The following is a 26,412-nucleotide window of genomic DNA, read 5'->3' as shown; positions in this document are numbered from 1 at the left end:
TAGTGCACTACTTTAGACCAGGACCCATAGGGTAGTAGTGCACTACTTTAGACCAGGGTCTATAGGGTAGTAGTGCACTACTTTAGACCAGGGTCTATAGGGTAGTAGTGCACTACTTTAGACCAGGACCCATAGGGTAGTAGTGCACTACTTTAGACCAGGACCCATAGGGTAGTAGTGCACTACTTTAGACCAGGGTCTATAGGGTAGTAGTGCACTACTTTAGACCAGGACCCATAGGGTAGTAGTGCACTACTTTAGACCAGGACCCATAGGGTAGTAGTGCACTACTTTAGACCAGGGTCCATAGGGTAGTAGTGCACTACTTTAGACCAGGGTCTATAGGGTAGTAGTGCACTACTTTAGACCAGGGTCTATAGGGTAGTAGTGCACTACTTTAGACCAGGGCCTATAGGGTAGTAGTGCACTACTTTAGACCAGGCCCTATAGGGTAGTAGTGCACTACTTTAGACCAGGCCCTATAGGGTAGTAGTGCACTATTTTAGACCAGGCCCTATAGGGTAGTAGTGCACTACTTTAGACCAGGGTCTATAGGGTAGTAGTGCACTACTTTAGACCAGGGTCTATAGGGTAGTAGTGCACTACTTTAGACCAGGGTCTATAGGGTAGTAGTGCACTACTTTAGACCAGGGTCTATAGGGTAGTAGTGCACTACTTTAGACCAGGCCTATAGGGTAGTAGTGCACTACTTTAGACCAGGGTCTATAGGGTAGTAGTGCACTACTTTAGACCAGGGTCTATAGGGTAGTAGTGCACTACTTTAGACCAGGGTCTATAGGGTAGTAGTGCACTACTTTAGACCAGGCCCTATAGGGTAGTAGTGCACTACTTTAGACCAGGGTCTATAGGGTAGTAGTGCACTACTTTAGACCAGGGTCTATAGGGTAGTAGTGCACTACTTTAGACCAGGACCCTATAGGGTAGTAGTGTACTACTTTAGACCAGGGTCTATAGGGTAGTAGTGCACTACTTTAGACCAGGACCCTATAGGGTAGTAGTGTACTACTGTAGACCAGGGTCTATAGGGTAGTAGTGCACTACTTTAGACCAGGCCCTATAGGGTAGTAGTGCACCTACTACCGTTTATAAAAGGTTTTCTGTGGTTTGTTAGAATAACCGAACAGAACAGCAGTTCAATTCTTTCATAGTTTTTATTGTGGTATTAAAATATTTCCCTTTAAATACTTTAAAATATCCATATTGGTTATACCTATGTCTTTCAGTAAAACATTTTTGCTCATTTCACCAACAAGCAAATAAATTACTTTAACATTTAAATAATTAAATGTTTCTTTGTTTTTAAAACACTGCTCTGTTTTAGAAAGTGAAAAACGTTTTGTTTAAGCACATTACAGTTTTTTTTAAACATTTTGCTGCAGTAGTAGTTGCCAGATTTAACAACAAAATTAAATCAGTATCTGAACCGTCTTCCAGCTAAGCAGATGCAAGAGTTAAAAACATCCCTGTGTTAAAGGTCATCCCAAGTTGCTTCGGAGCAGCAGTGTTACCCTGTAAAACTCATTTCAGTCCCAGCACTTCAAAAGAGAAAACCTTCTAAGGATCGGATGATGCTTAGATTGACATTACGACAAAATGGCAGTACTGTGGAAAACGAAAAACGAAAAATAATTCTCCACATACATTCTCAAGAGTAAATTAACTTAAGAGAGTACTGCTTACAATACAATAACACTTATTTGCTAAATGTTTAGAGTTAGTAACATATTCCAATAGACGATAGTTCACAGCAGATTGATAGATGTTGTTTGTCTGATCAGTTAGATTAGAAGGCTGTCACTGTTGGTTCCAGTGTTCTAGAATGAGTTCTAGAATAAGTTCCCGGGTGGTTCTAGAAGGACATGATGGTTCTCTGGATGATGTCAGCACACTCTCTGACCTCGTGATCTTTAATGATGAGGGGAGGGGCCAGACGGATGATGTCACCGTGGGTGGGTTTGGCCAACAGTCCGTTGTCACGGAGACGCATGCACACTCTCCAGGCATCATAGTCTGAGGGGGAAGAAAAGTGAGAGCGCACGCGCACGCACACACACACACACACACACACACACACACACACACACACACACACACACACACACACACACACACACACACACACACACACACACACACACACACACACACACACACACTTGTTTAATTTAAAAGATAAACTGTTGATCCAAATACCTGCCATTAAAATTACAAAGTCATTAGGAATATTAGGTTTTTACAAAGAGTAAAATAACTACCTATTGAGATGCATGACAGAAAATGATACACTGTCTCTTTAAGAGCGTTAAGTTAGTTAGTGAAGACATGCAACAGGTCAGTAATATATCATTATAATAACAGATCAGTAATATATCATTATAATAACAGATCAGTAATATATCATTATAATAACAGATCAGTAATATATCATTATAATAACAGATCAGTAATATATCAACAGGTCAGTAATATATCATTATAATAACAGATCAGTAATATATCATTATAATAACAGGTCAGTAATATATCATTATAATAACAGATCAGTAATATATCAACAGGTCAGTAATATATCATTATAGTAACAGATCAGTAATATATCATTATAATAACAGATCAGTAATATATCATTATAATAACAGATCAGTAATATATCATTATAATAACAGATCAGTAATATATCATTATAATAACAGATCAGTAATATATCATTATAATAACAGATCAGTAATATATCATTATAATAACAGATCAGTAATATATCATTATAATAACAGGTCAGTAATATATCATTATAATAACAGGTCAGTAATATATCATTATAATAACAGATCAGTAATATATCATTATAATAACAGATCAGTAATATATCATTATAATAACAGATCAGTAATATATCATTATAATAACAGATCAGTAATATATCATTATAATAACAGGTCAGTAATATATCATTATAGTAACAGATCAGTAATATATCATTATAATAACAGATCAGTAATATATCATTATAATAACAGATCAGTAATATATCATTATAATAACAGATCAGTAATATATCATTATAATAACAGGTCAGTAATATATCATTATAATAACAGATCAGTAATATATCATTATAATAACAGATCAGTAATATATCTCTAGCTCTACAGGAAGAAGAAATGTTACCCAACCCTGCTCTACAGGAAGAAGAAATGTTACCCAACCCTGCTCTACAGGAAGAAGAAATGTTACCCAACCCTGCTCTACAGGAAGAAGAAATGTTACCCAACCCTGCTCTACAGGAAGAAGAAATGTTACCCAACCCTGCTCTACAGGAAGAAGAAATGTTACCCAACCCTGCTCTACAGGAAGAAGAAATGTTACCCAACCCTGCTCTACAGGAAGAAGAAATGTTACTCAACCCTGCTCTACAGGAAGAAGAAATGTTACTCAACCTTGCTCTACAGGAAGAAGAAATGTTACCCAACCCTGCTCTACAGGAAGAAGAAAGAGTTGGGCCAGTTAATATGGTTTGTGCTAGTATCTGGTGAAGGGTTGGTGTTAGTATCTGTTGAAGGGTTTGTGTTAGTATCTGTTGAAGGGTTGGGGTTAGTATCTGTTGAAGGGTTGGTGTTAGTATCTGGTGAAGGGTTTGTGTTAGTATCTGTTGAAGGGTTGGTGTTAGTATCTGGTGAAGAGTTTGTGTTAGTATATGGGCCAGAACTGTTGAACGGTTTGGGTTAGTAACCCTTGACCCCGACGATGGCGTGTCTAACAGCCAAGTGATTCCACATCAGATACAGCCGTACCTTTAGTCTCCTTGATGACGATGGCATTGAGGAGACCCTTCCCCCGGACGATGGGGACGATCTCTTTAGGAAGCTTCGACAGTTCTGACCTCAGCAACTGGCCCATCTTCTCAGCGTTCTCCGCCAGCTTCTCTTCCTCCAGAACCTGTCAGGGAGGACAACGTACTGTTAGAAGAGGTTAGCCTCTCTACTGTATATAACCTCTCTACTTACTATTAGAGGAGGCCTGTTACTACCTCAAATCAGCCCCTCTACTGTATATAGCCCCTCTGCTGTATATAGCCCCTCTGCTGTATATAGCCCCTCTGCTGTATATAGCCCCTCTGCTGTATATAGCCCCTCTGCTGTATATAGCCCCTCTGCTGTATATAGCCCCTCTGCTGTATATAGCCCCTCTGCTGTATATAGCCCCTCTGCTGTATATAGCCCCTCTGCTGTATATAGCCCCTCTGCTGTATATAGCCCCTCTGCTGTATATAGCCCCTCTGCTGTATATAGCCCCTCTGCTGTATATAGCCCCTCTGCTGTATATAGCCCCTCTGCTGTATATAGCCCCTCTACAGTATATAGCCCCTCTACAGTATATAGCCTCTCTACTGTATATAGCCTCTCTACTGTATATAGCCTCTCTACTGTATATAGCCTCTCTACTGTATATAGCCTCTCTACTGTATATAGCCTCTACTGTATATAGCCTCTCTACTGTATATAGCAATCACTCAGAGGAGATAGGATGGTCCCACCCACTGCTTTGAAGTACTCTCATCTGTCTGTTGCTCTGGGGAGTATCCCATCTTACTAAACCAGCTAGTCAGATACAGTACCCATCTGTCTGTTACTCTGGGGAGTATCCAGTCTTACTAAACCAGCTAGTCAGATACAGTACTCTCATCTGTATGTTGCTCTGGGGAGTATCCCATCTTACTAAACCAGCTAGCCAGATATGATGACTTGACTGCTTGAAGGAATTAATGAGACACTACATGGCCACAAAGTGCTGGTCCAATATCTCAAACAAAAACCATGGGCATTAATATGGAGTCGGTCCCCCCGTTGCTGCTACAACAGCCTCCACTCTTCTGGGAAGGCCTTCCACTAGATGTTGGAACATTGCTGCTATAACAGCCTCCACTATTCTGGGAAGGCTTTCCACTAGATGTTGGAACATTGCTGCTATAACAGCCTCCACTCTTCTGGGAAGGCTTTCCCCTAGATGTAGGAACATTGCTGCTATAACAGCCTCCACTCTTCTGGGAAGGCTTTCCACTAGATGTTGGAACATTGCTGCTATAACAGCCTCCACTCTTCTGGCAAGGCTTTCCACTAGATGTTGGAACATTGCTGCTATAACAGCCTCCACTCTTCTGGGAAGGCTTTCCACTAGATGTAGGAACATTGCTGCTATAACAGCCTCCACTCTTCTGGGAAGGCTTTCCACTAGATGTAGGAACATTGCTGCTATAACAGCCTCCACTCTTCTGGGAAGGCTTTCCACTAGATGTTGGAATATTGCTGATGGGGACTTTAGCATTAGTGAGGTTGGGTACTGATGTTGGGCGAATAGGCCCGGCTCGCAGTCGGTGTTCCAATTCATCCCAAACTTGTTTGATGGAGTTGAGGTCAGGGCTCTGTGCAGGCCAGTCAAGTTCTTCCACACCTACCTCGACAAACCATTTCTGTATGGACCTCACTTTGTGCACTGGGGCATTGTAACGCTGAAACGAGGAAAGGGCCTTCAGCCAACTGTTGCCACAAAGCACAGAATCGTCTAGAACGGCTTTGTATGCTGAAGCGTTAAGATTTCCCTTCACTGGAACTAAGGGACCCGAACCATGAAAAACAGTCCATTATTCCTCCTCCACCAAACTTTACAGTTGGCACTATGCATTGGGGCAGGTAGCGTTCTCCTGACATCCGCCAAACTCTGTTTTGTCCGTCGGACTGCCAATGGTGAAGCGTAATTGGCATTGCACATGGTGATCTTAGGCTTGTGTGCGGCTGCTCTGCCATGGAAACCCATTTCATGAAGCTCCCGACTAACAGTTGTTGTGCTGATGTTGCTTCCAGAGGCAGTTTGGAACTCGGTAGTGAGTGTTGCAACAGAGGACAAACTATATTTACGCTCTTCAGCACTTGGCGTGCCTGTTCTGTGAGCTTGTGTGGCCTACCACTTCGCGGCTGAGCCGTTGTTGCTCCTAGACGTGTCCACAATAACAGCACTTACAATTCACCAGGGCGGCACAAGCAGGGCAAAAAGTTTACGAACTGACTTGTTGGAAAGGTGGCATCCTATGACAGTGCCACGTTGAAAGTCTCTGAGCTCTTCCGTAAGGCCATTCTACTGACAGTGTTTGTCTATGGAGATTGCATGGCTGTGTGCTTGATTTTACACACCTGTCAGCAACGACTGTGGCTGAAATAGCCGAATCCACTCATTTGAAGGGTCGTCCACATACTTCTGACCATGCAGTATACGTGACTGCCCGGACTGATGGATGGTAGAAGGAGTCACCCAAGACATCCAGCCCAGCCAAAGCTAAAAGGATGAACGGTAGGAGGAGTCACCCAAGCTCTCCGACTTAGCCAAAGCTAAAAGGATGGATGGTAGAAGGAATCACCCAAGACATCCAGCCTAGCCAAAGCTAAAGTGGGACTGTTGTTTCTTCAATGTGTCCATGTTTGAATCTATACCTCCGTTTTGGATTTGTCCACATTATTAAGTGTGCGGGGGTCTCCATCTCTCCTAATGTTTGAATCTGTCCATAGCCAAATTACTAACTAGCTGAATCTGTCCATAGCCAAATTACTAACTAGCTAGCTAACTAGCTGAATCTGTCCATAGCCAAATAACTAACTAGCTGAATCTGTCCATAGCCAAATAACTAACTAGCTGAATCTGTCCATAGCTAAATAACTAACTAGCTGAATCTGTCCATAGCCAAATAACTAACTAGCTGAATCTGTCCATAGCTAAATAACTAACTAGCTGAATCTGTCCATAGCCAAATAACTAACTAGCTGAATCTGTCCATAGCCAAATAACTAACTAGCTGAATCTGTCCATAGCTAAATAACTAACTAGCTAGCTAACTAGCTGAATCTGTCCATAGCTAAATAACTAACTAGCTGAATCTGTCCATAGCTAAATAACTAACTAGCTGAATCTGTCCATAGCCAAATGACTAACTAGCTGAATCTGTCCATAGCCAAATGACTAACTAGCTGAATCTGTCCATAGCCAAATGACTAACTAGCTGAATCTGTCCATAGCTAAATAAAGCTAACTAGCTGAATCTGTCCATAGCTAAATAACTAACTAGCTAGCGAACTAGCTAAATCTGTCCATAGCTAAATAACTAACTAGCTGAATCTGTCCATAGCTAAATAACTAACTAGCTAGCTAGCTGAATCTGTCCATAGCCAAATAACTAACTAGCTGAATCTGTCCATAGCCAAATAACTAACTAGCTGAATCTGTCCATAGCTAAATAACTAACTAGCTGAATATGTCCATAGCTAAATAACTAACTAGCTGAATCTGTCCATAGCTAAATAACTAACTAGCTGAATAACTAAAGGCTAGCTACCACGTACCTCTAGAGCTGCCATGGCAACGCCACAGGCCAGAGGGTTTCCTCCGTACGTAGAGCCGTGCTCTCCAGGCTTGATGGTCAGCATCACCTCATCATCACACAGCACCGCAGACACCTGGCAGGAATAGGTATATATCAGAGACTGACATGGCCCAGTCACAACAGACACCTGGCAGGACAAGGTATATATCAGAGACTGACATGACCCAGTCACAACAGACACCTGGCAGGACAAGGTATATATCAGAGACTGACATGACCCAGTCCCAACAGACACCTGGCAGGAATAGGTATATATCAGAGACTAACATGGCCCAGTCACAACATGGCCCAGCCCCAACAGACACCTGGCAGGACAAGGTATATATCAGAGACTGACGTGACCCAGTCCCAACAGACACCTGGCAGGAATAGGTATATATATCAGAGACTGACATGGCCCAGTCACAACGTGACCCAGTCCCAACAGTCCCAACAGTCCCAACATGACCCAGTCCCAACATGACCCAGTCCCAACAGTCCCAACATGACCCAGTCCCAACAGTCCCAACATGACCCAGTCCCAACAGTCCCAACAGTCCCAACATGACCCAGTCCCAACATGACCCAGTCCCAACATGACCCAGTCCCAACAGTCCCAACAGTCCCAACATGACCCAGTCCCAACATGACCCAGTCCCAACAGTCCCAACAGTCCCAACATGACCCAGTCCCAACATGACCCAGTCCCAACAGTCCCAACATGACCCAGTCCCAACAGTCCCAACATGACCCAGTCCCAACATGACCCAGTCCCAACATGCCCCAGTCCCAACAGTAACAACATGACCCAGTCCCAACAGTCCCAACAGTCCCAACAGTACCAACATGACCCAGTCCCAACAGTCCCAACATGACCCAGTCCCAACATGACCCAGTCCCAACATGACCCAGTCCCAACAGTCCCAACATGACCCAGTCCCAACAGTCCCAACATGACCCAGTCCCAACAGTCCCAACATGACCCAGTCCCAACAGTCCCAACATGACCCAGTCCCAACAGTCCCAACAGGCCCAACAGTCCCAACATGACCCAGTCCCAACATGACCCAGTCCCAACAGTCCCAACAGTCCCAACATGACCCAGTCCCAACATGACCCAGTCCCAACATGACCCAGTCCCAACAGTCCCAACAGTCCCAACATGACCCAGTCCCAACATGACCCAGTCCCAACAGTCCCAACATGACCCAGTCCCAACAGTCCCAACATGACCCAGTCCCAACATGACCCAGTCCCAACATGCCCCAGTCCCAACAGTAACAACATGACCCAGTCCCAACAGTCCCAACAGTCCCAACAGTCCCAACAGTACCAACATGACCCAGTCCCAACAGTCCCAACATGACCCAGTCCCAACATGACCCAGTCCCAACATGACCCAGTCCCAACAGTCCCAACATGACCCAGTCCCAACAGTCCCAACATGACCCAGTCCCAACAGTCACAACATGACCCAGTCCCAACAGTCCCAACAGTCCCAACATGACCCAGTCCCAACATGACCCAGTCCCAACAGTCACAACATGACCCAGTCCCAACAGTCCCAACATGACCCAGTCCCAACAGTCCCAACATGACCCAGTCCCAACAGTCCCAACAGTCCCAACATGCCCCAGTCCCAACATGCCCCAGTCCCAACATGCCCCAGTCCCAACATGCCCCAGTCCCAACATGCCCCAGTCCCAACATGCCCCAGTCCCAACATGACCCAGTCCCAACATGACCCAGTCCCAACATGACCCAGTCCCAACAGTCCCAACATGCCCCAGTCCCAACATGCCCCAGTCCCAACATGCCCCAGTCCCAACAGTCCCAACATGACCCAGTCCCAACAGTCCCAACAGTCCCAACATGACCCAGTCCCAACATGACCCAGTCCCAACATGACCCAGTCCCAACAGTCCCAACATGACCCAGTCCCAACAGTCCCAACATGACCCAGTCCCAACATGACCCAGTCCCAACAGTCCCAACATGACCCAGTCCCAACAGTCCCAACATGACCCAGTCCCAACAGGCTGAATAAGCAGTGAGTCACAAAAGGAAGTGAATTAAACCATGAATAGTCGTGTCTTAATGAGACCCATCCTATACTAAACTATTAGACAGCATTTTCATTCAGTCAATGAAAAAACGAGGAGCACAACAACATTGCAGGGAACGTAGTGTAACAGTGTTGTGTTTACTCACAGGGTAGACGCCTCCTGACAGAGCCTTTCCCAGGATCACGATATCAGGGCGTACTTCCTCATGGTCCACGGCCAGCCGTCTGCCTGTACGGGCCAGTCCAGTCTGCACCTCGTCGGCTATGAACAGCACCTAAACATGGGAACAGAGGTATCAGTAGAGTCTATGTCTGACTGGGCCTCTACATTACAGCCACCTCATTGGCTATGAACAGCACCTAAACATGGGAACAGAGGTATCAGTAGAGTCTATGTCTGACTGGGCCTCTACATTACAGCCACCTCGTCGGCTATGAACAGCACCTAAACATGGGAACAGAGGGGTATCAGTAGAGTCTATGTCTGACTGGGCCTCTACATTACAGCCACCTCGTCGGCTATGAACAGCACCTAAACATGGGAACAGACAGTAGAGTCTGTCTGACTGGGCCTCTACATTACAGCCACCTCGTCGGCTATGAACAGCACCTAAACATGGGAACAGAGGGGTATCAGTAGAGTCTATGTCTGACTGGGCCTCTACATTACAGCCACCTCGTCGGCTATGAACAGCACCTAAACATGGGAACAGACAGTAGAGTCTGTCTGACTGGGCCTCTACATTACAGCCACCTCGTCGGCTATGAACAGCACCTAAACATGGGAACAGAGGGGTATCAGTAGAGTCTATGTCTGTACGGGCCAGTCCAGTCTGCACCTCGTCGGCTATGAACAGCACCTAAACACCATGCAGAAGGAGATATTCAATCACATTTCATTTATAAAAAGGCCCTTTTTAAAATCAACAGTTGCTACAAAAGTGTTTTATAATAACCTGGTCTCTAGACCCAAACACAGGGAAGCACAGTAACAAGGAAAAAGCTATATCAGTATTTATTTATTTATTTGTTTGTTTATTTGTTTGTTTATTTGTTTATTTTATTTATTTATTTATTTTACGACAATAAAACATTGACAAATGGACAGATGGAACAATCAATCAAAAGTGTCTGTTTCCGAAAGACACAATAATATCAACCGTTGATTCTCAAGGCCTTTTTTTATTTTTGTCGACGCCGAAACGTCTCGTACTCACGTTGTTCCGAGTGCAGAGTTGTCTGACCGTGGTGAGGTATCCGGGGTCAGGGGTCACGACCCCAGCCTCTCCCTGGATAGGCTCCACCATGAAGGCTGCTACGTTAGGGTCCTGGAGAGCTTTCTGGGCACAACCATCAGCACACAGTCAGTGATAACAGATCACATCTCATCAATGGATTTTACAGTGATGGAGACACTCCCTTTGCTGTGTGTACCGACTCAATATGGCCCATTTCCCCAGACCAAGACTTCGTCTGGATTAAGCATGCTCAAACAGGACTAGGCCTGATCTGGCTCCAGGAAACTGGCCTGTAGAGAGGTAACATTAAGGTCCAGGAAACTGGCCTGTAGAGAGGTAACATTAAGGTTCAGTATTATAGAGGAACAGGAAACTGGCCTGTAGAGAGGTAACATTAAGTTCCAGGAAACTGGCCTGTAGAGAGGTAACATTAAGGTTCAGGAAACTGGCCTGTAGAGAGGTAACATTAAGTTCCAGGAAACTGGCCTGTAGAGAGGTAACATTAAGTTCCAGGAAACTGGCCTGTTGAGAGGTAACATTAAGGTTCAGGAAACTGGCCTGTAGAGAGGTAACATTAAGTTCCAGGAAACTGGCCTGTAGAGAGGTAACATTAAGGTTCAGTATTATAGAGGAACAGGAAACTGGCCTGTAGAGAGGTAACATTAAGCTTCAGTATTATAGAGGTTCAGGAAACTGGCCTGTAGAGAGGTAACATCAAGGTTCAGGAAACTGGCCTGTAGAGAGGTAACATTAAGGTTCAGTATTATAGAGGAACACGAAACTGGCCTGTAGAGAGGTAACATTAAGCTTCAGTATTATAGAGGTTCAGGAAACTGGCCTGTAGAGAGGTAACATTAAGCTTCAGTATTATAGAGGTTCAGGAAACTGGCCCGGAGAGAGGTAACATTAAGGTTCAGGAAACTGGCCTGTTGAGAGGTAACATTAAGGTTCAGTATTATAGAGGAACAGGAAACTGGCCTGTAGAGAGGTAACATTAAGGTTCAGGAAACTGGCCTGTAGAGAGGTAACATTAAGGTTCAGTATTATAGAGGAACAGGAAACTGGCCTGTAGAGAGGTAACATCAAGGTTCAGGAAACTGGCCTGTAGAGAGGTAACATTAAGGTTCAGTATTATAGAGGAACAGGAAACTGGCCTGTAGAGAGGTAACATTAAGGTTCAGTATTATAGAGGAACAGGAAACTGGCCTGTAGAGAGGTAACATCAAGGTTCAGGAAACTGGCCTGTAGAGAGGTAACATTAAGGTTCAGTATTATAGAGGAACAGGAAACTGGCCTGTAGAGAGGTAACATCAAGGTTCAGGAAACTGGCCTGTAGAGAGGTAACATTAAGGTTCAGGAAACTGGCCTGTAGAGAGGTAACATTAAGGTTCAGGAAACTGGCCTGTAGAGAGGTAACATTAAGGTTCAGTATTATAGAGGAACAGGAAACTGGCCTGTAGAGAGGTAACATCAAGGTTCAGTATTATAGAGGAACAGGAAACTGGCCTGTAGAGAGGTAACATTAAGGTTCAGTATTATAGAGGAACAGGAAACTGGCCTGTTGAGAGGTAACATTAAGGTTCAGGAAACTGGCCTGTAGAGAGGTAACATTAAGGTTCAGGAAACTGGCCTGTAGAGAGGTAACATTAAGGTTCAGGAAACTGGCCTGTAGAGAGGTAACATTAAGGTTCAGTATTATAGAGGAACAGGAAACTGGCCTGTAGAGAGGTAACATCAAGGTTCAGGAAACTGGCCTGTAGAGAGGTAACATTAAGGTTCAGTATTATAGAGGAACAGGAAACTGGCCTGTAGAGAGGTAACATTAAGGTTCAGTATTATAGAGGAACAGGAAACTGGCCTGTAGAGAGGTAACATTAAGGTTCAGTATTATAGAGGAACAGGAAACTGGCCTGTAGAGAGGTAACATCAAGGTTCAGGAAACTGGCCTGTAGAGAGGTAACATTAAGGTTCAGTATTATAGAGGAACAGGAAACTGGCCTGTAGAGAGGTAACATTAAGGTTCAGTATTATAGAGGAACAGGAAACTGGCCTGTAGAGAGGTAACATCAAGGTTCAGTATTATAGAGGAACAGGAAACTGGCCTGTAGAGAGGTAACATCAAGGTTCAGTATTATAGAGGAACAGGAAACTGGCCTGTAGAGAGGTAACATCAAGGTTCAGTATTATAGAGGAACAGGAAACTGGCCTGTAGAGAGGTAACATCAAGGTTCAGGAAACTGGCCTGTAGAGAGGTAACATCAAGGTTCAGTATTATAGAGGAACAGGAAACTGGCCTGTAGAGAGGTAACATTAAGGTTCAGTATTATAGAGGAACAGGAAACTGGCCTGTAGAGAGGTAACATCAAGGTTCAGTATTATAGAGGAACAGGAAACTGGCCTGTAGAGAGGTAACATTAAGGTTCAGTATTATAGAGGAACAGGAAACTGGCCTGTAGAGAGGTAACATTAAGGTTCAGTATTATAGAGGAACAGGAAACTGGAAGAGGTAACATCAAGGTTCAGTATTATAGAGGAACAGGAAACTGGCCTGTAGAGAGGTAACATCAAGGTTCAGGAAACTGGCCTGTAGAGAGGTAACATTAAGGTTCAGGAAACTGGCCTGTAGAGAGGTAACATTAAGGTTCAGGAAACTGGCCTGTAGAGAGGTAACATTAAGGTTCAGGAAACTGGCCTGTAGAGAGGTAACATTAAGGTTCAGTATTATAGAGGAACAGGAAACTGGCCTGTAGAGAGGTAACATTAAGGTTCAGTATTATAGAGGAACAGGAAACTGGCCTGTTGAGAGGTAACATTAAGGTTCAGTATTATAGAGGATGTGGTCATGTCAGCACGTACCTCCAGACCAGGGATGTCATTGTAGGGGATGAGCCCAAAGCCGGGCATGAAGGGACCGAAGTCCTCGTAACTGCTAGGATCTGTCGAGCTCGAGATGGCGGCCATGGTTCTCCCCCAGAAGTTACCATCTACAGGAGGAGAGGTTAGCCACAGTACAATTAGTATCCTTCTTCTATGGTGTTCACCGCACAGAGTTCCAATGCATTCTGCCACATGAGGGAACTAAATGAACTAGAACACGATTACAGGAATATGCCATTCAAAATAACATTTGTAACAAATATAGCTGCAAGCAGCCATGCCGGGGTTCAAGCACTACTGCACCACCATTACAATGGTTGTACTGCACTATAAAAAGGTGTATTTCAGGAATGCACAGCTAGGATAGACAGTGAAGGACAAACGCCCCGTATCTCAGGACATGATGGGAAACCCCCCCCGGCCCCTATCTCAGGACATGATGGGAAACCCCCCCCCCGCCCCGTATCTCAGGACATGATGGGAACCCCCCAAAAAAAAAAAGGTGCTGTGTATCGACTTACTTGCAAAGATGATTTTGGCCTGATTCTTGGGAACGCCCTTCACAGTGTAGGCCCACTTACGGGCCAGCTTACAGGCCGTCTCTCCTCCCTCCACACCTGGTCCACAAAGAGGGAAAGAACATTAATGTCACTATACTTTAGTATTGACATGTTGTGTACCACGGACCTCCACAGCAGATAGACATGTCAGACCGCTAGTGAGCAGTCTCTCCATCAGGCCTCCTAACCTGTGTTCATGGGCAGTATATATCAGGCCTCCTAACCTGTGTTAATGGGCAGTACATATCAGGCCTCCTCCTAACCTGTGTTCATGGGCAGGTCATATCAGGCCTCCTAACCCATCAGGCCTCCTAACCTGTGTTCATGGGCAGTACATATCAGGCCTCCTCCTAACCTGTGTTCATGGGCAGTACATATCAGGCCTCCTCCTAACCTGTGTTCATGGGCAGTACATATCAGGCCTCCTCCTAACCTGTGTTCATGGGCAGTACATATCAGGCCTCCTCCTAACCTGTGTTCATGGGCAGTATATATCAGGCCTCCTAACCTGTGTTCATGGGCAGTATATATCAGGCCTCCTAACCTGTGTTCATGGGCAGTATATATCAGGCCTCCTAACCTGTGTTCATGGGCAGTATATATCAGGCCTCCTAACCTGTGTTCATGGGCAGTACTTTGTCGTATCCAAACAGGGTGGTGATGTACTGCTCGTAGGCCCCCAGGATGTCGTTGTAGAAGGCCCTGGAGGTCAGGGTGAGCCTGGAGGCCTGGGCGTTCAGAGCAGCGATGATCTTGGGGTGACAGTGGCCCTGGTTCACTGCACTGTAGGCGCTCAGGAAGTCATAGTATCTGTTGCCCTCCACGTCCCACACATACAGACCTGGGGAGGAGACAAGACAGAGCAGAGGGGGGGGGGGGTTGGGAACAGGTACTGGAAGCAAGCCTTGTCCCGAACCAGAACGGCCCATAGGGCAGGAGCCAGAGGCAGCTTGATATACAGTAGACAGGACACTAGTCTGTCAGGTACTGGAACCAAGCCTAGTCCAGAACCAGAACAGCCAGGCTCCTGCCCTGAGGCAGCTTGAGGTACGGTAGACAGGACACTAGTCTGTCAGGAGTCTACCGACAACGCCCCGACGCAGAGTCCACCGGTAATGTCCCGACGCAGAGTCCCAACGCAGAGTCTACCGACAACGTCCCGACGCAGAGTCCCAACGCAGAGTCCACCGGCAACGTTCCGACGCAGAGTCCCAACGCAGAGTCTACAGGCAACGTCCCGACGCAGAGTCTACCAGCAACGTCCCGACGCAGAGTCCCGACGCAGAGTCCACCGGCAACGTCCCGACGCAGAGTCCACCGGCAACGTCCCGACGCAGAGTCCACCGGCAACGTCCCGACGCAGAGTCCACCGGCAACGTCCCGACGCAGAGTCCACCGGCAACGTCCCGACGCAGAGTCTAGCCGACAACGTCCCGACGCAGAGTCCAGGCAACGCCCCGACGCAGAGTCCAGGCAACGCCCCGACGCAGTCCACCGGCAACGCCCCGACGCAGTAGACAACGCCCCGACGCAGAGTCTAACCGACAACGCCCCGACGCTGTCACCGGCAACGCCCCGACGCAGAGTCCAAGCAACGTCCAGACGCAGAAGCAGAGTCCACCGGCAACGTCCCGACGCAGAGTTGGAGGCAACGCCCCGACGCAGAGGACCGGCAACGTCCCGACGTCAGAGTCTACCGGCAACGTCCCGACGCAGAGTCACCGGCAACGCCCCGACGCAGAGTCTACCGGCAACGTCCCGACGCAGAGTCTACCGGCAACGCCCCGACGCAGAGTCACCGGCAACGCCCCGACGCAGAGTCTACCGGCAACGCCCCGACGCAGAGAGCAACGTCCCGACGCAGAGTCTACCGGCAACGCCCCGACGCAGAGACCGGCAACGCCCGACGCAGAGTCCCAACGCAGAGTCTACCGGCAACGTCCCGACGCAGAGTGTACCGGCAACGTCCCGACGCAGAGTCTACCGGCAACGTCCCGACGCAGAGTCTACCGGCAACGTCCCGACGCAGAGTCTACCGGCAACGTCCCGACGCAGAGTCTACCGGCAACGTCCCGACGCAGAGTCGCAGAGTCTACCGACAACGCAGGATCTCTGTGGGCTCACTCACCCTTTCCTTTCTCCAGCGCCACAGGAAGTGGGTGGTAGTTGTGTGCTCCATACTTCTCCTCTCTGGCATACACCTCCTCAGCGGTGAGCGGTTGGTCCATCTTCAGTTTGGAGGCAGCGGTGGAGGCGGGGCGCGTCCCAGAGTGGACAGCTCTGGTCAGGGCCGGGGCAGCGCTCCTCAGGCTGTGGCTCAGTTTGGAAATCATCTTTGGAATTGGATTAATGTCTTCTACAGTCTGCACAGAGAGAGAGAGACCGAGACACACACAGACAGAGACACAGAGAGAGAGAGAGAGACACACACAGACAGAGACACAGAGAGAGAGCGAGAGAGCGAGAGAGAGCGAGAGAGAGACAGAGAGAGACAGAGAGAGACAGAGAGAGACACACAGACAGAGAGACACAGAGAGAGAGAGACACACAGACAAAGAGACACAGAGAGAGAGAGACGCAGAGAGAGAGACAGAGAGGTGTGTTCATTAGGCACCAAACAGAAGAAAATGGATTGAAAGAAGTAGGTCTGCTACAGTCAACACGGAGGGATTGAATTGATTTTGGTTAACAGACATATACTTAAATATATGTAATATATTTAAATATATTTCTTGCACATTTTACCTCTCATGCACATAAGATACACCTGTCCAGCAGTAGGGGGCAGAAGAGGCAGTGGAGTGGGTTCTCTTACTTGTGGAGTGGTTTCTCTTAATGAAAAGCTTCTTATTATTTTTTTCAATGCTTTTAAAGCTACTTTTTTCCTTTGCTTGATCTTCAATGGGAGGCTATTCCATAGACAAATGCCTGTATGGAATAACATGCTCCTCGCAGTACAAGACAAACTCTGGTTCTGGTATTGTAACTGGTGTTGGCTATAGACCATATCAATGTGGGGGGGGTTTTCTCCATATAACCTGGGGCACGATCATTTAAGATGTCAAGCATGTAATGAAGTTTAAGATGATCCACTCTGGACTCCAAAGGCAACAAGCCCACCTCCCAGAACTCCTGTACCCCTATGTGGGTCCTAGGGGGGTATATGCTCATGACCTGGATTCTCTTGTTCAGTTGTTTTGACAGCCCACTATACCAAGCAGAGTAGGCATAATCAAAATGAATCACGGTTGAGACAAGCAGTTTCTTAACTTTGGATGTTAAAATATCTAGTGTTATGATAAAATAAAAAAAATGATTTGTTCTGTTATTTTAGAAAAATATATTTTTTTTTAGGAGCAATCATGTCTCCAGAAAGGAAGGGATTGATCTAGGGACACACCAAGATGAGATACACTTGTTTTCGATTCAATCTCCTTGCCTGCACAGTTCACTTTTATCTTGTCAACCTTTAAGCAATCTGCATTCTGTTCCAAAGAAAATAGATACGTTTTTATAGTGACAAATTTGGTTGACTGACAACAATCCCTAAAAACAAAACTACAATTCCTTACTCGGGGTCTCCTCTATGTGAACTGTATCCTTCCCTGATATCAGTATATGGCTGAATCCTCGGCATAAAGCAACAGTTAGCACTTTACTGCATCTGGTATATCATTAACGTATATAAGAAATTAGAGTGGCCCTAAAATGGATCCCTGCGGTACTCCACGGGATATTACCAACCCTGGCCACAAAGGGTGGTGGGGTACAACCTGTCCTCATCCAACCCTGGATGGGTGGTGGGGTACAACCTGGACTCATTGAACCCTGGCCACAAAGGGTGGTGGGGTACAACCTGTCCTCATCCAACCCTGGCCACAAAGGGTGGTGGGGTACAACCTGTCCTCATCCAACCCTGGCCACAAAGGGTGGTGGGGTACAACCTGTCCTCATCCAACCCTGGCCACAAAGGGTGGTGGGTACAACTTGTCCTCATCCAACCCTGGATGGGTGGTGGGGTATAACCTGTCCTCATCCAACCCTGGTCACAAAGGGTGGTGGGTATAACCTGTCCTCATCCAACCCTGGATGGGTGGTGGGGTATAACCTGTCCTCATCGAACCCTGGCCACAAAGGGTGGTGGGGTACAACCTGTCCTCATCCAACCCTGGCCACAAAGGGTGGTGGGGTATAACCTGTCCTCATCCAACCCTGGCCACAAAGGGTGGTGGGGTACAACCTGTCCTCATCCAACCCTGGTCACAAAGGGTGGTGGGTATAACCTGTCCTCATCCAACCCTGGATGTGTGGTGGGGTATAACCTGTCCTCATCAAACCCTGGCCACAAAGGGTGGTGGGGTATAACCTGTCCTCATCCAACCCTGGATGGGTGGTGGGGTACAACCTGTCCTCATCCAACCCAACAACCTGTCCTCAAACAACCCTGGCCACCAAGGGTGGTGGGTTACAACCTGTCCTCATCCAACCCTGGCCACCAAGGGTGGTGGGGTACAACCTGTCCTCATCCAACCCTGGATGGTCCTCATCCAACCCTGGTGGTGGGTTACAACCTGTCCTCTCCAACCCTGGCCACCAAGGGTGGTGGGTTACAACCTGTCCTCATCCAACCCTGGCCACCACTCATTGGGTGGTGGGGGTACAACCTGTCCTCATCCAACCCTGGATGGGTGGTGGGGTACAACCTGGACTCATTGAACCCTGGCCACAAAGGGTGGTTACAACCTGTCCTCATCAACCCATGGGTTTCATCCAACCCTGGCCACCTGTCCTCAGTCCAACCCTGGCCACAAAGGGTGGTGGGGTACAACCTGTCCTCATCCAACCCTGGCCACAAAGGGTGGTGGGTACAACCTGTCCTCATCCAACCCTGTCCTCATCCAATGGGTGGTGGGGTATAACCTGTCCTCATCCAACCCTGGTCACAAAGGGTGGTGGGTATAACCTGTCCTCATCCAACCCTGGATGGGTGGTGGGGTATAACCTGTCCTCATCGAACCCTGGCCACAAAGGGTGGTGGGGTACAACCTGTCCTCATCCAACCCTGGCCACAAAGGGTGGTGGGGTATAACCTGTCCTCATCCAACCCTGGCCACAAAGGGTGGTGGGGTACAACCTGTCCTCATCCAACCCTGGTCACAAAGGGTGGTGGGTATAACCTGTCCTCATCCAACCCTGGATGTGTGGTGGGGTATAACCTGTCCTCATCAAACCCTGGCCACAAAGGGTGGTGGGGTATAACCTGTCCTCATCCAACCCTGGATGGGTGGTGGGGTACAACCTGTCCTCATCAAACCCTGGATGGGTGGTGGGGTACAACCTGTCCTCAAACAACCCTGGCCACCAAGGGTGGTGGGTTACAACCTGTCCTCATCCAACCCTGGCCACCAAGGGTGGTGGGGTACAACCTGTCCTCATCCAACCCTGGATGGGTGGTGGGGTACAACCTGTCCTCATCCAACCCTGGCCACCAAGGGTGGTGGGTTACAACCTGTCCTCATCCAACCCTGGCCACCAAGGGTGGTGGGGTACAACCTGTCCTCATCCAACCCTGGATGGGTGGTGGGGTACAACCTGTCCTCATCCAACCCTGGATGGGTGGTGGGGTATAACCTGTCCTCATCCAACCCTGGATGGGTGGTGGGGTACAACCTGTCCTCATCCAACCCTGGATGGGTGGTGGGGTACAACCTGTCCTCATCCAACCCTGGATGGGTGGTGGGGTACAACCTGTCCTCATCCAACCCTGGATGGGTGGTGGGGTACAACCCGTCCTCATCCAACCCTGGATGGGTGGTGGGGTACAACCTGTCCTCAAACAACCCTGGCCACTAACAGTGGTGGGTTATAACCTGTCCTCATCCAACCCTGGATGGGTGGTGGGGTACAACCTGTCCTCATCCAACCCTGGATGGGTGGTGGGGTACAACCTGTCCTCATCCAACCCTGGATGGGTGGTGGGGTACAACCCGTCCTCATCCAACCCTGGATGGGTGGTGGGGTACAACCTGTCATCAAACAACCCTGGCCACTAACGGTGGTGGGTTACAACCTGTCCTCATCCAATCCTGGCCACCAAGGGTGGTGGGGTACAACCTGTCCTCATCCAACCCTGGATGGGTGGTGGGGTACAACCTGTCCTCATCCAACCCTGGATGGGTGGTAGGGTACAACCTGTCCTCATCCAACCCTGGATGGGTGGTAGGGTACAACCTGTCCTCATCCAACCCTGGCCACAAAGGGTGGTGGGGTACAACCTGTCCTCATCCAACCCTGGCCACAAAGGGTGGTGGGTACAACTTGTCCTCATCCAACCCTGGATGGGTGGTGGGGTATAACCTGTCCTCATCCAACCCTGGTCACAAAGGGTGGTGGGTATAACCTGTCCTCATCCAACCCTGGATGGGTGGTGGGGTATAACCTGTCCTCATCGAACCCTGGCCACAAAGGGTGGTGGGGTACAACCTGTCCTCATCCAACCCTGGCCACAAAGGGTGGTGGGGTATAACCTGTCCTCATCCAACCCTGGCCACAAAGGGTGGTGGGGTACAACCTGTCCTCATCCAACCCTGGTCACAAAGGGTGGTGGGTATAACCTGTCCTCATCCAACCCTGGATGTGTGGTGGGGTATAACCTGTCCTCATCAAACCCTGGCCACAAAGGGTGGTGGGGTATAACCTGTCCTCATCCAACCCTGGATGGGTGGTGGGGTACAACCTGTCCTCATCAAACCCTGGATGGGTGGTGGGGTACAACCTGTCCTCAAACAACCCTGGCCACCAAGGGTGGTGGGTTACAACCTGTCCTCATCCAACCCTGGCCACCAAGGGTGGTGGGGTACAACCTGTCCTCATCCAACCCTGGATGGGTGGTGGGGTACAACCTGTCCTCATCCAACCCTGGCCACCAAGGGTGGTGGGTTACAACCTGTCCTCATCCAACCCTGGCCACCAAGGGTGGTGGGGTACAACCTGTCCTCATCCAACCCTGGATGGGTGGTGGGGTACAACCTGTCCTCATCCAACCCTGGATGGGTGGTGGGGTATAACCTGTCCTCATCCAACCCTGGATGGGTGGTGGGGTACAACCTGTCCTCATCCAACCCTGGATGGGTGGTGGGGTACAACCTGTCCTCATCCAACCCTGGATGGGTGGTGGGGTACAACCTGTCCTCATCCAACCCTGGATGGGTGGTGGGGTACAACCCGTCCTCATCCAACCCTGGATGGGTGGTGGGGTACAACCTGTCCTCAAACAACCCTGGCCACTAACGGTGGTGGGTTACAACCTGTCCTCATCCAATCCTGGCCACCAAGGGTGGTGGGGTACAACCTGTCCTCATCCAACCCTGGATGGGTGGTGGGGTACAACCTGTCCTCATCCAACCCTGGATGGGTGGTGGGGTACAACCTGTCCTCATCCAACCCTGGATGGGTGGTGGGGTACAACCTGTCCTCATCCAACCCTGGATGGGTGGTGGGGTACAACCCGTCCTCATCCAACCCTGGATGGGTGGTGGGGTACAACCCGTCCTTATCCAACCCTGGATGGGTGGTGGGGTACAACCTGTCATCAAACAACCCTGGCCACTAACGGTGGTGGGTTACAACCTGTCCTCATCCAATCCTGGCCACCAAGGGTGGTGGGGTACAACCTGTCCTCATCCAACCCTGGATGGGTGGTGGGTACAACCTGTCCTCATCCAACCCTGGATGGGTGGTGGGGTACAACCTGTCCTCATCCAACCCTGGATGGGTGGTGGGGTACAACCTGTCCTCATCCAACCCTGGATGGGTGGTGGGGTACAACCCGTCCTCATCCAACCCTGGATGGGTGGTGGGGTACAACCTGTCATCAAACAACCCTGGCCACTAACGGTGGTGGGTTACAACCTGTCCTCATCCAACCCTGGCCACCAAGGGTGGTGGGGTACAACCTGTCCTCATCCAACCCTGGATGGGTGGTAGGGTACAACCTGTCCTCATCCAACCCTGGATGGGTGGTAGGGTACAACCTGTCCTCATCCAACCCTGGATGGGTGGTAGGGTACAACCTGTCCTCATCCAACCCTGGATGGGTGGTAGGGTACATTCTGTGATAATGAAATACCAGCCTGGCATCAGTATGTGATCCTCCACTCAGTGTGTATTCAGCAGGCAGGAGGAAGGAATGCAGAGTTGCACTTCTCTTTCAAACACAGCTGCACAATAGAAAAACCTGACCTCTGCTAGACCTCTGGATGCCCTGGGTTCACATCAACTAAACCCCGTACTATTAAATTAACTTGTAAATGTTCACTTGTTCCTGATCTTTTTTCTCTGATTGGCAGCACTGTTGCTATGGAAACAACGCTGGGAGACCAGGAAGAGTCTAGTGAAAAGAGTGCAGGCTAGACGGAGTTGGTATGCTGCAATAGAAGGGAGAGATAATACACTGCAGTTGAAAGAGAACAGACAATCACATGGCTGGAGTCTGATTCATTTAATCTAGATGAGATTTTACATTTTTACATTACATTTAAGTCATTTAGCAGACGCTCTTATCCAGAGCGACTTACAAATTGGTGCATTCACCTTATGACATGATCAAGTGACACTACACATTTAAATGACCGGCCCATTGGAAAGGCTTTTAGGGCTGTGTAAGTTACACCTCTTTACAGGTGGGGTCTTATTGATATTATCTAAACTTCCTAGCTGAGAAAAAGGGCTAAACTTTACCTATGAAAAAACACCAGTTTAATATTTGACCAATTCTAAAGAGCTTGTTGTTCACTAGATTAACGTTCAATTCCAGTTTGTTTTTGAAAAGAGCACATATTTCATAGAATGAACACAGGACACATCTACAGGACAACTAAATCCACATAGATTGAACAGTAGGGAGAATGCGAACTCCATAGTGGTGTTGATGGTCATTAATCAGAGAGTTAAGTGAGTCAAGTCCCTGACCTCACAAAAGTTCATGTCTGTCCCACGAGGGCGATGTTTGATTTGCCAAATTGGTCATGGAAGAAGGTGATAGGTTGTGGTCAGCACCGCCTCCCAAAAACACACCCCTGTCCAAATTGACCATGGAAGAAGGTGATAGGTTGTGGTCGGCACCACCTCCCAAAACACACCCCTGTCCAAATTGACCATGGAAGAAGGTGATAGGTTGTGGTCGGCACCACCTCCCCAAAACCCACCCCCTGTACATCACAAGCCACAGCTAAATTAAGACCAGGTCCAACTCACAGGCCATGTGACCGACCACCACAAGACCAGAGTTCACAGTCATATTCACTAGGCACCAAAACAGACTGAAACAGAGAGGGACTCACTCACTACCTCAACTTGTCCAATAAGGGGGAGTTGCTACAGTTAAACACAAATGAATAGGACCGAGAGTTCACCTCCCTCTATCCCTCAGGTCAGCTGACTACCACAGCAGCATTACCCAGTTTCTATGCCTCTATATGTTGCTATTGTCTATCCTCACAGCTTATGAAAAGCTGGAATTACCAAATCAATCAGTCTCACCAGAAATGCATTCACTGGCTACTGGCCCAAGGCCCCATGTGCTATAACATGAGAGATATTAATGATTTGATTTATTTCACCTTTATTTAACCAGGTAGGCCCAGTTGAGAACAAGTTCTCATTTAGAACTGTGAACTGGCCAAAATAAAGCAAAGCAGTGCGACAGAAACAACAACACAGAGTTACACATGGAATAAACAAAAATACAGTAAAAAAAAAAGTATTTTTACAGTATGTGCAAATGAGGTAGGATAAGGGAGGTAAAGGCAATAAATAGACCATGGTGGCGAAGTAATTACAATATAGCAATTAAACACTGGAGTGGTAGATGTGCAGAAGATGAATGTGCAAGTAGAGATACTGGGGTGCAAAGGAGCAAGATAAATAAATAAATACAGTATGGGGATGAGGTAGTTGGATGGGCTGTTTACAGCTACTCTGACAGCTGGTGTTTAAAGCTAGTGAGGGAGGTAAGAGTCTCCAGCTTCAGAGATTTTTTGCAGTTTGTTCCAGTCATTGGCAGCAGAGAACTGGAAGGAAAGGCAACCAAAGGAGGAATTGGCTTTGGGGATGACCAGTGAGATATACCTGCTGGAGCGCGTGCTAAGGGGTGGGTGCTGCTATGGTGACCAGTGAACTGAGATAAGGTGGGGCTTTACCTAGCAGAGACTTGTAGATGTCCACGAGCCAGATATGGGCTTGTGGGAACACTAACCTTGACAAAGTGTGTATCAATTTAATTTTTTGTTTTTAGAAAAATATTTGTGGCTGACATGAAAGATAAAAGTCCTTATGCTTCCAAAACCGTAGCGCAAGCAACGCGTGTTAACGTTCAGATTGAGCGTCGGGGCTCTTAACCAAACTCCGCCGTAGAGAAGACTCCTTTGTCCAATGACTTATGTGTATCGTAATGAACCCACAGTTATAGCTAGCTCAGGGCAGGTGAGTAATCAAAATATAAACAATGCATAATGCATTTTCCCAAATCCGGTACCCATTTGCCCGGATCCGGTACCCATTTTCCCAGATCCGGTACCCATTTTCCCAGATCCGGTACCCATTTTCCCAGATCCGGTACCCATTTTCCCAGATCCGGTACCCATTTTCCCAGATCCGGTACCCATTTTCCCAGATCCGGTACCCATTTTCCCAGATCCGGTACCTATTGCGGTACGATTTACTAATTGTTTCACTGTAGAAACGATCAGAGTTTAAAAAATCAAGTTTGCCTACTCGTTATTTATCCTTTCCCACCCCTAGAAAAACCATCAGGTAAAAGCATAAGGATCCTGAGTCGTCATCCTGACACACTGATTCTAGACCTGCTCTCTTATTTGTACATAGAGGTTATGAGGAGGGCCGGTGGAGTAAGTAACTGATCTTGACACAGGTCTTAGCTAGTGAAGATGTCCCAAGGTAAAAATCACATAATCAGTAAGGAGACGACTAGGCTTTTTTTTTTAAGTGGGAAAATCACATTTTTAAAATAAATATATAAATAATCGAATTTGTTGACGTTTTCCAAGTACAAATATCCAGAGAAAAATGGTGAATCGAACCCGAAAACGAGCCAGAGAACAGTCAGCGCCGGAGAGGAAGATGGATGCTTCCACCGACAGAGTACTCAGTACAGGTGCAATTTGGTCAGAGCCTCAGTTCAAGAACAAAGTAAAAACGCTCCTAGGTTTATAGCGAAATGAAGCAATACTCACAACAGTCACAAGGCCAATCACGGCTTTGGGCAAGAAACTGACTGTCAGGAGTTCAATGGACTTGGAGACTAATTGTGGGAAGTTTTGAAAAAACTAAGGATGAACATATACTTCCTTAAAACAAACGTGTTCTGTATTGCGAAGTTCAGATTATCACAGGCAGGAGGCCTATATTTAATTTATTTAACGAGGCAAGTCAGTTAAGAACAAATTCTTATTTTCAATGACGGCCTAGGAACGGTGGGTTAACTGCCTGTTCACGGGCAGAACGACAGATTTTGTACCTTGTCAGCTCGGGGGTTTGAACTTGCAACCTTGCAACTGGTTACTAGTCCAACGCTCTAACCACTAGGCTACCCTGCCGCCCTCGTGTGTGTGTGTGTGTGTGTGTGTGTGTGTGTGTGTGTGTGTGTGTGTGTGTGTGTGTGTGTGTGTGTGTGTGTGTGTGTGTGTGTGTGTGTGTGTGTGTGTGTGTGTGTGTGTGTGTGTGTGTGTGTGTGTGTGTGTGTGTGTGTGTGTGTGTGTGTTCTGCTCATATCAGATGTTATTGGTCACATACACGTGTTTGGCAGATGTTATTGCGGGTGTGGCGAAATGGCTGTGCTTCTTGTTCCAACAGTGCAGTAATATCTAACAAGTAATAGCTAACAATTTCACAACAAATACCCAATACACACAAATCTATGTAAAGGAATGGAATTGTCAGAGCGGCATAGACTAAGACAGAATAGAATAATATAGAATTCAGTATATACATATGAGATGAATAGAATACAGTATATACATATGAGATGAATAGAATACAGTATAAACATATGAGATGAATAGAATACAGTATAAACATATGAGATGAATAGAATACAGTATGTGCACCAGTCCCTCCTGCAGCAAAGAATACAGTACAACATGATGAATAGAATACAGTATAAACATGATGAGCCAAGTGCAACATGATCTGCCTCCCGCAACATGATGCTGCCACCCCGCAACATGA

The 26,412-nt window shown here is 47.5% G+C and overlaps 1 protein-coding gene across 1 annotated transcript in view; it reads right to left on the bottom strand.

Annotated features, from left to right (window-relative positions):
* Positions 1 to 1,153: 1,153 nt before the first annotated feature.
* The window catches only part of oat (ornithine aminotransferase), a 27,899-nt gene continuing 2,640 nt past the window's right edge, over positions 1,154 to 26,412 (bottom strand). Inside the window, exons 2-10 of the mRNA XM_046338513.1 lie at positions 16,295 to 16,529; positions 14,783 to 15,007; positions 14,128 to 14,223; positions 13,586 to 13,713; positions 10,709 to 10,831; positions 9,638 to 9,766; positions 7,407 to 7,520; positions 3,813 to 3,957; positions 1,154 to 2,031 (exon numbers count right to left, since the gene is read on the bottom strand). Coding sequence (XP_046194469.1) covers positions 1,871 to 2,031; positions 3,813 to 3,957; positions 7,407 to 7,520; positions 9,638 to 9,766; positions 10,709 to 10,831; positions 13,586 to 13,713; positions 14,128 to 14,223; positions 14,783 to 15,007; positions 16,295 to 16,499 — 1,326 coding nt within the window. The 5' untranslated portion in view covers positions 16,500 to 16,529 and the 3' untranslated portion in view covers positions 1,154 to 1,870. The remainder of the gene's footprint in view (positions 2,032 to 3,812; positions 3,958 to 7,406; positions 7,521 to 9,637; positions 9,767 to 10,708; positions 10,832 to 13,585; positions 13,714 to 14,127; positions 14,224 to 14,782; positions 15,008 to 16,294; positions 16,530 to 26,412) is intronic.

The sequence above is a fragment of the Oncorhynchus gorbuscha genome, unplaced genomic scaffold (genome assembly GCF_021184085.1).
Source record: "Oncorhynchus gorbuscha isolate QuinsamMale2020 ecotype Even-year unplaced genomic scaffold, OgorEven_v1.0 Un_scaffold_1962, whole genome shotgun sequence".
Classification (NCBI taxonomy): Eukaryota; Metazoa; Chordata; class Actinopteri; order Salmoniformes; family Salmonidae; genus Oncorhynchus; species Oncorhynchus gorbuscha.
Note: the sequence above shows the minus strand (reverse complement) of the source record. Positions and strands in the feature narration are given on the sequence as shown.